The sequence below is a fragment of the Archocentrus centrarchus genome, chromosome 24 (assembly GCF_007364275.1).
Source record: "Archocentrus centrarchus isolate MPI-CPG fArcCen1 chromosome 24, fArcCen1, whole genome shotgun sequence".
Taxonomy (NCBI): domain Eukaryota; kingdom Metazoa; phylum Chordata; class Actinopteri; order Cichliformes; family Cichlidae; genus Archocentrus; species Archocentrus centrarchus.
Genome location: NC_044369.1, coordinates 12,950,289 through 12,963,927, shown reverse-complemented (window position 1 = coordinate 12,963,927; position 13,639 = coordinate 12,950,289). Strand labels below are relative to the sequence as shown.

The 13,639-nt window shown below is 39.2% G+C and overlaps 1 protein-coding gene across 1 annotated transcript; it reads left to right on the top strand.

Annotated features, from left to right (window-relative positions):
• Positions 1–217: 217 nt before the first annotated feature.
• Positions 218–9,370, top strand: LOC115774433 (single-minded homolog 1-like). Its single transcript, XM_030721719.1, is given in 12 exon segments — positions 218–433; positions 2,139–2,221; positions 2,357–2,446; positions 2,610–2,718; positions 3,025–3,110; positions 3,522–3,721; positions 3,954–4,060; positions 4,261–4,408; positions 6,604–6,760; positions 6,858–7,094; positions 7,096–7,246; positions 7,614–9,370. Coding segments are annotated over 12 exon segments (2,286 nt in total). The 5' UTR covers positions 218–258; the 3' UTR covers positions 8,357–9,370.
• Positions 9,371–13,639: the final 4,269 nt, after the last annotated feature.

Below are 13,639 nucleotides of genomic sequence, written 5' to 3'. Positions count from 1 at the left end.
TGAGGGCCAGTGGCTGCACCGAGGAGGTGTAACTACAACCAGTTGAATTATCACAGACTCAAGTCCCTCATTTGGGAGTTCCGGGGATATTCCCACCCTTTGGATTCATCTGTTTATATCAAAACCCCACCTGTTTTCTGCTGATTGAAAAAAAAAAATACAATGAAAAACGAGGAAAAGCGGGAGGAATCGGCCATACTGCTGATTTGAACGAGCGCAGCCTACGACAAGTTAAGGATATAAAGAAACGGCGCCGACATGAAGGAGAAATCCAAAACGGCCGCAAGGACTAGACGGGAAAAGGAAAACAGTGAATTTTATGAACTGGCTAAAATGTTGCCTTTACCGTCGGCCATCACATCCCAGTTAGACAAAGCCTCCATAATAAGACTGACAACAAGTTACCTGAAGATGAGAATTGTTTTCCCCCAGGGTGAGCGACTAGCCAACGAACATACTCTGCTGTGTATCTATTTATTTATTTATTGGCTTTGGACATTTTTTATTTATTTATTTATTTTTTGCCTGTCAGCTTTGGAACTCCTTTCATTAATTCAATTTTTAATTATGACTCTTCTTTGATCAACGTATCTACAGAGCTTTAAGAATGAAGGAAGAGAGTCGAATAGCAGTAATAGAGTATTTCTGAAATCATAGTAAATTAAATGCATGAGGTTTTTTATGCACTCGAGAATGTTACGTTTAATAATATAAAACTGCTACTACACTACTCAATATTAGTAGCTTTTAGGGGGGAAAAATAAACATGACTAACTTAAAATATACGTATTTTAAGGATAGTCACTCGGTCGGTTAGTACAAAAAGAACGAGGATACTTCTGCTAGCCTGTTAATAATATTCAAAATCCCGTTAATCCCTAACAATGTTGTAGTAATTCTGTAACGGATGAAAAACATCAAGTGTTCAATGTAAGTTAGATAGTAGGCTATAATTAGGACTCACAGCTCTCTATACGCCATACAGAAACATTACAGGAATATTCCAGCAATTCATCAAGGATCGACAGGGAGTCTTTTCAAATGGATTATGATCGTTTTTAATTCAGTATAACCAAATGAGACGATCTGCCACCGTCTCTGCAGGTCCACTTGTCTGCGTGACTGAGAGGAAGACTCGCCAATTAGAAAAAGCACCTGGAAGGCTTCTAATCACCTACAGCACATATAAAGATACCCAGCTTCTGCGGCATAACAAAAATGCTGCAAAATGTCTCACAAATACTCAGCCCGCGGTTTCATCTGTTCTTAGTTTAGTGGAAGCAATTGAGAAATGTTCTGTTTGTGGCATCGCTTTCAAATGTTTGTCATCATTCAGTCAGAGAACAGAGGAACGAGGAGCATACATTTAAAAAAAACAAAAAACAAAACATATTTTGTTACAATTTTTTTCTTTTTTTTCTCCTTTCTTTTTTTTTTTTTTTTTTTTTAATACAACCACTCATCTGGTAGTCATGTTAGCCTGCATGTTCCACCGACAGCGGAGACCTATTTTCATTTTCATTTACAGCAGGGGAGGCGGACACCTAATTTACTTATGATACCCGAGCTCCACGAGATTTCTGACGGAACTGAATGAATTTTGATGAGCAGCACAACACAGAATACAGGCTGCGCTGGGATGTACTGGACAAGAATCCAAAGATGGACACATTTTATACCATTTTGGGGGAAGAAAACCATTAATAACAACAAGAAGTACCACGAACAACAACAATAATAATATTATTATAATTAATAATAATAATAATAATATAATATGCACGTGCGGGTTTATGCCTACAGGGAGACTACACAGCATACAGGAAGGGACAAATCCTCAGGACTATGACGAGGAATAAATGCTTTAACCGTAAATTGACCCTTTAAACGGGAGCTCCTGGCGTCTGGATTTCAGTGTGTGTGTGTGTGTGTGTGTGTGTGTGTGTGTGTGTGTCCTACCTTTTTTTTCTTTATGTATAATAATAATAATAATAATAATAATAATAATAATAATAATAATAATAATAATAATAATAATAATAATAATAATAATAAGCCTAACAAAAAACATGCGATATATTGAACTATTTAATTTTAAAATTATGCAGCAGCCAAACACGTTATTTCACTCTCTCCAGGTCTGGGTGAAGCTTGGGGTCACTCAAGTCGAACAAGATCTTTGGACAACATTGGACGAGAGCTGGGATCTCATTTACTGCAGGTATTTAGGCTGTTTTTAATATTACTACAGGTACTGATCTGCAACCAAAGAACATGGTCCACGCGGTCTCGTGAAATAACACGGAGAAGTGACGGCAGTCTGTCGTTTCTTTTTTGTTTTTTTTTTTATTTGCAGACGTTGGACGGATTCATCTTCGTCGTGGCCCCAGATGGGAAGATAATGTACATCTCAGAGACAGCGTCGGTCCATTTAGGACTGTCTCAGGTTCGTTTTTGTGATCTGTTTTTTTTTTTTTCAGATTCTGTTTTCTCCATATTTCATATTCATACACCGTTGTATCAAATTTAACGCAATAACTATGTGCAAATAAAATACATCATCCACCAGGAAGCTTTTACTCGTTAATTACCTGAGTTATTCTCAACAGGTAGAGTTGACTGGGAACAGTATTTATGAATATGTCCATCCTGCCGACCACGATGAGATGACAGCTGTCCTCACCCCACATCAGCCCTATCACACACATTTCGTGCAAGGTACAGCAGGATACCTTCAAGCTCCCTATATACACATGTTATGTAATTTTGCATTTGCTATTTAATCACAGTGGACTGTGTCTAGAATCAGTATATGCTAAAAGAAATGCAAAGGACGCGCGCAATACACGCAGATGGGATACTTACGCAATGGCTTGCGCCGATTTGATTGTGTTTTCTCCCTGAAGGACATATTTGAACACCGTAAAGCCATAAAAAATAAATAAATAGATAATAATAATAATAATAACTGATGATGATGATATTACAAGAGAATTTAATTGCAAAGTGTTTAACTTCTTTCAGAATATGAAATGGAGCGCTCTTTCTTTTTGCGGATGAAATGTGTGCTGGCAAAAAGAAACGCGGGACTTACCAGTGGTGGATACAAGGTAAACAGTGTTAGTAAACAAATACTTTTTTTTATTCCTTTTATTTATTAACAAAATAATGTAGTGCCACTAAATAACGTAATAACTGAATAAGAGGGGAAAAAGTCACCGATATTAAAATGACTGCATTTTATTTCTAACGAGGAAAAGTTTTGCACTATTCTTGCAGTTTAATATAATTGTGTCAGGCTGTTGCGACAATCTTACTAGCCTTTGATTGTATTGTTAGAGCATTGTACTTAGATATTAATTAGATTATGCTGCCTGCTTCTGAAATGCAACACACAAATCATGTATGTTATTGACTACTATTCCTATGAGTTTTTTTTTTTTATTTATTTTTTTTTAATTTTCATATTTAAATTTAATTTCTGCTTTATGTATTGTCATGTATCTCCTTCACAACAACAGGTGATTCACTGCAGTGGCTACCTGAAGATCCGTCAGTACAGTTTGGACATGTCACCTTTTGAAGGCTGCTACCAGAATGTGGGCTTGGTGGCTGTGGGTCACTCTCTGCCACCCAGCGCTGTGACCGAGATCAAACTGCACAGTAACATGTTTATGTTCAGAGCCAGTTTGGACATGAAGCTCATCTTCCTGGACTCCAGGTCCAGAATAAGACTTTGCTGTATATGTTGTTATTCTTTTCTCTTTAGGTGTTTTTGAGTTTCTTTCTAATGTAATTGTTCTGTGTAGTTTGCATGCGTTGTGTAAAGTCAGTGCATTTTTTATTAGACAAGTGAAGCAAGTTATAAAAGAAGCTGCTGGAGCTAAAATTGACTGTAAAAATGAAATATCCCTGAATTAGCTGCTTATTTTAACTCCGTAATTCCTCCCCAGGGTAGCTGAGCTGACAGGTTATGAGCCCCAGGACCTCATCGAGAAAACGCTGTACCATCACGTCCACAGCTGTGACATATTCCACCTCCGCTGTGCTCACCACCTCTGTGAGTTACAAGTGTGTTCATTTATGCTTTTACAAAAGGCTGCTTGACCTTCGCTTGTTATGCAGCAACTGCCCAGGCAACCTGCTGCAACCACCATGTGCAGACAATCACACTTCTAGCACGCGCACGCACACAGAAAACATGCATCTTGTTAAATATGTTAATCTCTGCTGTCTGTGTGTTTCTTTTATCTCCTGCAGTGCTGGTAAAAGGCCAAGTCACAACTAAGTACTATCGGTTCCTTGCCAAACACGGCGGTTGGGTCTGGGTCCAAAGTTATGCCACAATTGTCCACAATAGCCGATCCTCAAGACCTCACTGTATCGTCAGTGTCAACTATGTCCTCACGTAAGTGTCCGGAAAGATTCCCATGCTAAAATCAAAGGAAAACTTTTGTCGTGAGAGATACTTTTAAGGAAATAATTGATTTCTAAATAAAATTTAAAAAGTACACTCTTTTGAGACATTTAAATGTAAAATTCATGCTGATGGCTGCAATTATAGCCACACAGTCATTGTAACACAAGGTTATGGCACTACTCTGGTCTAAATAAGAATGCACTTTTAATAGAACTGGTACTTGGGGAATAACACTGAATATTTTATTAGTATAATCATATCATACACTCTTATGATCTGTACTTGAAGCTCACTCTGTGATATGATGGGTCTTTTTCTCCTGGAGAAATCCTTCTCTTTATCCCTCTGTAGTCTCTCTATACAAATCCACCAAATACAGAGGCTGCAGGACTCAGGCAGCTGTGTGTTATGAGAGCACAAAGCACACTAAGGCCCTTTGAGACAGCAAGACAAACATCAGGGTTCAACCCCATCAAAAACCTCTACTGTCACCATCGATCGGCAGTCTAAGGAAAGCAAAATCGATCAAACGGTGAACTAGGAATCAATAGCTATCTCATAGCTGTAACACATGTAGGATTTTCCTTGTTTGGTTGATCCACATGTCGTTTTTCTCTGTGTGTGTAAGTGCATGTGATGGAGAGTTTGTGCAAGTCTGTACATGCATGTATGCATATGGCTGCACTCCACCTATTGATTTCTTCAATGCAGTAAGGTGAAAGCAAAGAACTACATTAAAATGACAGCGAATTTCCAAGTGCATAATCAAGTCCCACACAGAGAGTTCAAGAAGCAAAAGTGAAAAAAAAACAAACAAACAACTATTTACAAAAAAATAAAAACAGCAGCTATTCAATCACCTTGACATGGCAGCATTTCAACTCAACAGGAATCCATTAATAAATTATGTTTGAAAGTTGGCTGGTGGCATATTTCAGATGCGAGGTGCTCTGACATTGACCCTGAGGTGGAATTCGGCTAACACAGCTGAGTTTGCACAAAGGCCCAACATTATTGGCTCAGACATAAGTCAGCCAGGGCACAGATAGGATGCACAACTGGCCACCACAACTATACCTGCAAGAACAAATAACACTCACACTGTGCACTGGCTATCCAAACATAGCCTTTCGCCTGTGGTGTTGTACATAAAGAATGGGTCATATTTAGAGTCATATTGAAGAGGCTGGCTGTACAGGGTCAGGGATGGGCCACAAGGTTTAAAATGCCAGACAGCTGCTATTACATACTGTTGATGTGATAAGTTAAGAATAGGCTCATGTTTGCTGAACACTTGACACAGGAGCCTTTTCACTCCCTCGACAGCTACAATTGCATTGAGTTCACTTGCAGTAGAGTGGGTTAAAATGTCAAAGACAGCACACAAGCTACATGCCTGAAATCTGAAACAGTCAAATTGGTTGTATGAATATGTTTCTGTGTGCGTATTTGCTCTCAGTGCATTCTTTCCACATTCTTGTAATGTTTGTAGGAAAAGAAAAAAAAAAAGAATGATTAACTTTCTTCTGGGTGTTTGTTAATAATCTCAGAAGTTTAGGGCTTAATATCTTGAAGTTACCTTAAATGCTGTTTCACTTACACCCTTCTTATAAAGCCTGTTTGTAAATTAAGTCTGACCATCAATCTATACTCAATATTAGCCAAGCAGTGTGCTTCAGACTAATTAATAATTATGTTGCTTGGTGCAAAACTACCACGAGAACAATTAGAAAGAGAATATGTTCAGACTGTATGTTATAAAAATAGTGTAAAGATTTAAGGAAGACATAAGCTCAAATAAATAAAATTAATTTTAAAGATGCATGCATGTTAAAACAAAGCTAGTGATCTTAGCTGCTCTCTGAGGTTATGCATGCTAATATCAGCGTTATAAGGTGCTTGCAATAATAGTACTAATACCCTAGGAGCACTATTGATGACTGACAGTAGTGTAAACTATAGTAATGTAACTGGTTTTGCAGGCACCTGGTGGTGTTTAAAAGTGAGCGTTCACTTGTCAGAGCTGTTCCTTTAGAGATGATGAATTTCACAGCAATTCACTGTTAGAGATATGTTAGTCTGGGCATGACATTGCAAGACTATCAAAGAAAAAAATTCCCAAACTGGAAGGTTAAGGGTTTTTTTTTTTAAATCTCTAACATGTATTTTATGTCTTTTAAAAGGGACACTGAGTATAAAGGAATGCAGCTGTCCTTGGACCAAATGAGCCCCAGCAAGCCAGCCTTCCCCTATGCTGACAGTCACAGTGAAGACAGAAAGAGCACCAAGTCACGTCTGACCCAGTCCAAGGCCAAAGCCAGAGTGTCACCCTACCCACAGGTAATAGTCTGTTTTCTAGAGCTAAGCCAATTAAAGAAACTTGTTTTGGGTTCAAATCAAAAACTCCCAGAGCTGTGATTTTCTTGTTTCTGTCCAGCAATTTTCAGCTTTTAATCCAGAACGTTCAGAGTCTGACCAAGACAGTCAGTGGGGAGGGAGCCCACTGACAGACTCTGCTTCTCCTCAGCTGTTGGATCCCAGTGAAGCTACGGAGGCTTCTTGTGCCTGCCGATTGTATCCAGAATCAGGCTCCCTGTGTTACGGCCTGGGTCTATCAGAAGAGGATCTCGCCCATGCCCAGACACATCCTCACACCACCACCTGTGACCCGCGTTCGATGCCAGAGTGGCCGCTACTTCCTGGGAACCCCCCAGTCAGGAAGAGAGATGTGGTGGGATACCACACGCTCTGTTCTCTCATTGCCAAAATTCTCAGTGGACAACAGCGAGGGCTACGAAATCACATCCTACCATGGCGCCATTCACGGTGAGGTGTTAGGGTTGAGACCACAACCATCTGTCTCTGAAAATAGTTCTGGCCTAGCTTCTCCTGGTAGCTGTTTTCCAAATGTTATTATGGGACATACTAAGTTGTTTACACCGTCTCTTGCCAGTGTGCCGATTGCTACCATCTGTTCAAAAATTGCCTGCAACTGAAAGCCAAGTTATTTCACATTTCACATCCTCAAACAGTGAAAAAACCCCACTGTGCTTCAGCCAAGTCAGACCATGATGCTATAATGATATATGCATTTAAAGCGGAATTTTGCACATTAACCAAATGAGCATTTTTAACAATGTGATATTCATTTATTTCATTGTTTTCAAATCTGGCCATTTATTTCTCTTTATAGGACGGGGCCACTGGGATGAAGACAGCGTAGTGAGTTCACCTGATGGAGGTGGGTCGACCAGTGATTCAGGTGAGCGTTACCATGGCGAACAATTCCAAGCAAGCCCTCGAGAGCCCAGCAAAATGGAGACCTTGATCCGCGCCACACAGCAAATGATCAAAGAGGAAGAGAACCGTCTACAGCAACACAAGATTCCACTGGATGTATCAGGCCTCACCAAAACTCACAGTTCCTGTTTCACCTCCTCCCTACCCCACCACTCTCAGCTTACTATGCCCAGCGTGGTATGCCGTGGCCCCGGAGCCCCCAGCATCGACCTCCCCACTGAACGTCTCCATCACCGAGATGGCGTCAAAGTGCTCGGGCCCAATGAAAACGATGAAAGCACGACGAGTCCTGCTTCTTTGTCTCGTCTCAGCAGCCCCAGCTCTGATGGGATCCCCAGATCAGGCCTCCCACTCACCAAAGACTACATGCAGACAGATATGTCCCCACACCCTTCACAACCCCAGGGAAGTCCACTGATCTATCCAGCACAGGAGAGGCAGCCGCTGGACAGACAGGCAGCATATGCCTTGACTGGGTACTCCCTTGAGCATCTGTATGACCCGGAGAACTTGCGGAGTTACTCCAGCTTGGCCTGTGGAGGAGTGCAGTATGATGTGGCATCTCATGTGAGAATGCAGGCTGAACAAATACAGGGACATAAAACCACCTCAGTTATCATAACCAATGGCAGCTGACGATATCTGGTGAAGATTGATTCTGTTGTCTAAAAGAGGACATTACCATTGGTGGTGAGGTAGGCATGTGCAACCAGGTGCTCGACACAAAAGCTGAGACACTGACAAAAAGGTTACAAGGCACCCGTGCAGGGCTGCCTTGCCCTTGGTGGTCCATTCAGCACAATTTGTGTTTGTCAGGCCTTTCTCTTTTTTTTGTCATTTGAGGACATTTTCCAAGACTCGAAGAAGCTGGTGTTCAGGAATGGACTTTTTATATACTGCCTAACAAAAGGAGGAGATTTGCTCCATTACATAATAATACAGAGTTGTTTTAATGGAAGTAAACTGACTTTCCCTCCCTGCAAAGGCTGGTTAAACATCAAGCCAGTGTTTCTATTCCAAACCTCTCACGCACCATTGGCCATGTTTGTTAACTTGTCCTGTACATGATTTCCAAAGGCAGTAAGAAAATGTGTTGTTCCATAGCCCTTTCACCTGAAAACTCCAGAGCACAGACACATGATGTGCAACATGGAAAAGGCTATTGATTCACTATTGTAAGATGTCAGTGTTTCCTGGTATTTATTTGTCAGTGAGCTGTTTTTTTGTATGTGTCATTATTTTCTGTCCAAGTAGAATATTTCACTGGTGGCATTAAATTAGTTTTGGTGTTTTGATCACACCATTATTACAATATTAAAAATAAAGTGGAGAAACAGAAAAAGAAATGTGCCTCTGATATGTAAAAGTGTAAAATATTCAGGTCAACTTGAAACTGTTTTATTGTATATGTGAAATGCCCTCGTTTAGTGTGCAAAGAGATGTTGCCAGACAAACTCATTTGTAATCTCCCCACGCCCTCTAAATATAGGCATTGTATATTTACTTACAGTTGTGGCTAATAATGCTTACATATCAGAGTATGATTTCTTCTGTTTTTACCTCACTTAAACTTTACCTGACTAATTAGCATAAAGTATGCGGTAAAATCTTTAAATTCTCCTCCACATGTTCTAAAAGAAAACCACGGATTAGGGCCACTGAAAAACAAAAATATGTGGGGGTCCTGGCTGGGTTTTTTTTTGGGGGGGGGGGGGGGGGGGGGGGGGTGTTGAATTCCCTGAAATCCCAGAATCTCAGAATTTTGACTTTTTCATAATTTAGAGAAAAACTTTGGAATTCTGAGATTCGGAGGGGGAAAAAAAAATAAATTCTGAGATTAAAGTCAGAATACTGAGAAAGAAAAAGTCATGACCCAAAAATGTGTTTTTTCCAGTGGCCCTAATCCTCTTCCATAGTTTTTGATTGTTTTGTTTTGTCATGGGTTGTACTGAATGTTACAAACACATCATAAATAAGTTGATAGTCTTTAGTTTATTATTTATTTATCGTGTAAATAATATCACACAAGGAACTTTTTGAACTGACTGAAGAAGTGACAAAATTATTTATTAATTGGTTTAAAAAGTCCTTAAATCTGAATACAGCTGTAAACAAATAACTTTTGTTGGTGTTGACTTTTGTTGTATCTGTCAATTCTGTTTTGAACACACACACTCAAACGTGCAGACACAAACACAATGCTGCTGCCTCAAAAAAATAAATAAAATAAAATAAAAATATTTAGATACACAGCTGTACTGATACATAGTAGATCCTAATAGATTAATTACTGTGTATTTTTTATGTTGCTTTCATCTTTGTTTTCCTATAAAAATATTTTAGGACAAGAAAACAAGGGAAAAATATATATATAAAAAAATAAGTGCCGATATTCTGTCTCCTTTTCCTGCAATCACTTAAAGCGATTAACTAAAAGCAGTAATGTGAAAATGTAAACCGAATAATAAACATATAGCTTCATTTTTTTCAATCTTAGTTTTTAAGCTAAATTTACTATGATTATGATAAAACAGTTCCTTTTAAAACTAAATGACAGCATTTCTATACCCATTCTGCATCAGTGTATATACACAGTGCAAAGATGTGGTTCACTGATGTGTCCAGACAACAATGGAGCTCTGTTGCACACTTTGAATACCCCACAGTCTTTGGATACACTGACAATTTAGTTTTTTGGGTTTTTTTTTTTCTTTTTCATGAGATTCAGTGACTGTAAGGAGAAAAAAAAAGTTTTATTGGTAATTATTCCAAACATCTACTGTAAAAAAAAAAAAAAAAAAAAAAATCCTGAACAGATCATTACAATGGCAAAGTAACTGCAGTTTGGAGCAGTTAAATTTGCACATTTAGCCTCTAACCTTGTCTCAGAGGTAATTTCGCTGTGGTGTATTTTAATGAATGTATGTTGTTTAAATGTAGTTGGAGCGCTTGCCTGCCTGCCTGTCTGTCTGTCTGAGTTGACAAAAGACTAGAACACAGTCTGGGCCTGAATGGAGACCTTCCATCAGTTACTGCTGACACGACTAACTGATGGTCTGCCAGATATCAGTGCTGCTGTTATTCCAAGAGGCAAAACCTTTATACTCCTTTGCTGCTGACATCATCAAGGTTTCTGAACAGTGTGTGTATTTGTGTGAGCGAGCGTGTGTTTAGTGCTGAGATACGGCAATAATCATAGGCCTTTTTTTTTTTTTCTCCTGAATACTGGGAATTTTGCCTGATGTGCCCTGAAGGCTTTCACATGTAGAGTCAGTTACAAATGTGGCCAAACACTGGGCCTTTTGCCCAGACTTCGCACTCTTGTATACACCTCCCCAACTACCTCATACTTCCTCACCCAAGATCCTCTCAGTCTATAGAAAGAAACAGGCGGGTACACAGTCTAACAGTTAGGGGAAAACTGTAAGGTTGTGTGCAAGTAGGGAGAAAGATTTTCACAAAGGTAACAAGAAGAAGCAGTGGAGAAAAGAAAGATCATTTTCTTGAGGTAAAATATCAATGCCAAAATAAAACAGGGCATTCAGAACTTTCCAAAAGTAAAACTAGATGAGTTTTATCTGCCTTTTACATTCAGCGTTTACATAAAAGTTCTGCCGAAAGGCTCTAAGAAGGTTATATTATTAAATGTATCACATTAATTATTACTGAAAAAATCCTGCATGAATCAAAGCTACTTGGATTTAACCTTCTTATATAGCCTTTTCCACTTTCTAATACATTTACATAAACTTTTCTACATTGAAATTAGGTTTTATTAATGTTTAATGAATACTTTACTAATGCTCTAGGACTTTTAGTTTGCCCAGCTGTGACTCATCTCAATAAAAGCTACTTTACTTAACAGATCGTCTCTAAAATGTGGTGGAGTGGAGGAAGAAAGCGTTTGGTTAAAAGGGAAATAGTCAAAACTGTCCTGAAGCATTTTGTCGCTTTCCACCATTGTAGAATAAAAAAAGAGAAGAAGTGTGGAATTACAACAATTACAGTAGAGCTCATCCTTAAACTGTAAAAGGGAAGGCATTTTTTAGAAGTGACTCAAGGAGATGCTGGAGAATAGCAGATGTTAGTCTTTGAATCAAATCAATCACAAATATAACAAAGGATTGCATGACATCACTACGAGAACAGATGTCTTGCATTAATCGCTTAGTCACTCTTAGGGACTCATCGTAATGAACCGCAGTGCTGCAAAATTAAAGCGTTTGCAGTTAATTTAACTATATGCTACTGCTAATAGAATGCATGAGTGAATTAGGTTTGTTTGCACCGTAGGGCACTAGTGTTTTGAGGAGATAAAGATGGTGCCTATGTCATGTGGTTGCCTCTGTGTGGAGGTAAACTATCAAACCACAGGAGCAAGACCCCGGGGTTTCACAACTGCAGCGAAGAAGAAATGGATCCTAACTTCTCAAACGACCACAGAATACGAAGGTGCAGGTGGCAAGGTTCAGAATAGCCAATGACTGTCTACTTGATTGATTTCAGGGCCAGGATTGAGACACAATTGCATATTCATACATCAATTCGATTGTTCCCTCACAAAGCGCCACCATAATTCAATGTGGCGCTTTGTGAAAAGTCATCCTTATGAAACAGCTTCGGACCAGCTCAAAGGAAAACGTTTCAACATGTTTTCTGTTCGCGTGTACTTTACGACCTTTTGAGTTTAAGCTGACATATTATAATTGTTTAATTCCTCTCCGTCTCTGAAATCAGCTTGGAATTTACAACTTTTACATATCTTGCCTCAAAGCACAGCTGCACAGTGTGAGAAATGCAAATGATGTTCTGTGCACAAAAACATTTCCCACGCAAAAAAAAAAAAAAAAAAAAAAAAACAGTTTGTGAGGCAGGGATTCCAAATGAGTCAACGAAGGATAAAGTAGCTCAGGACCTGGGAAAATCATTCAACCAGGACCTTTAGTGACACCTCTACAGGAGACTGCATTGCACCAGGAGACATTTAGATGTTCTGATTGGGTGGACCAGGATATTGAGGTCATCTGGTCGATCTGATTGGCTGAGCCAGGAAAGTGGAGAGGTCATTCGGGAAAGTGGAGAGGAAATAAGTTTTTCCCCGTGGCAGTTCCCAATTTTGGAATGCTGCTTAGAAATCATGCTCAGTTACAGTGTACAAAATAAAAGTACTTTACATCATGAAAGTGCTATCATCACATTCTTTCAGATGTAAACATCATCAAATTGCATCAAGTTGGATCAAGTTTAAAAGTTTAGCATAAAGTGATGAGAGAAATAATCTGTGTTTATGGCAAAGTCAACAAGACCCTTGAAAAGACAAAAGTAGTTTAAAAAAACGACCGTTTCTACTGAAAATCTTTAAAACCATTTGAATTAAGTTTTATTTTTAATTGCTTCCTGAATCTGCTGGACATGATGGTTTTCAGCAAATCTTACTCAAATGGTAAATGGACTAGTTCTTATATAGCGCTTTTCTACTCAGTCAGAGCACTCAAAGCGCTTATACAACCTGTTTGCATTCACCCATGCACTCCCATTCATACAAGCACTTCCATTTTTATGAAGCTAAGTGCTTTTAATTAACTAACATTCACTCACATTCATACTCCGACAGAACGGTCGGAGAGCAACTTGGGGTTAAGTATCTTGCCCAAGGATACATTGGCATGTAGCCCGGAGTAGCCAGGATTCGAACCGCTGACCTTCCGATCAGTAGGTGACCTGCTCTACCTACTGAGCTACAGCCACCCCTTTGGACTTTCAAACAAGAAAGTCCATTTTTTGTCATTATTGTAATCTGTACATGTTGGTGTGGGCAGCTGGATGCTAAAAAAGCACTACAGTGGCAAAAGTTGTTGGACAACAATATAGTTCTGTGGCATAAATGAATAAACTGTATTAGGCTTTTAAAGAGACAAA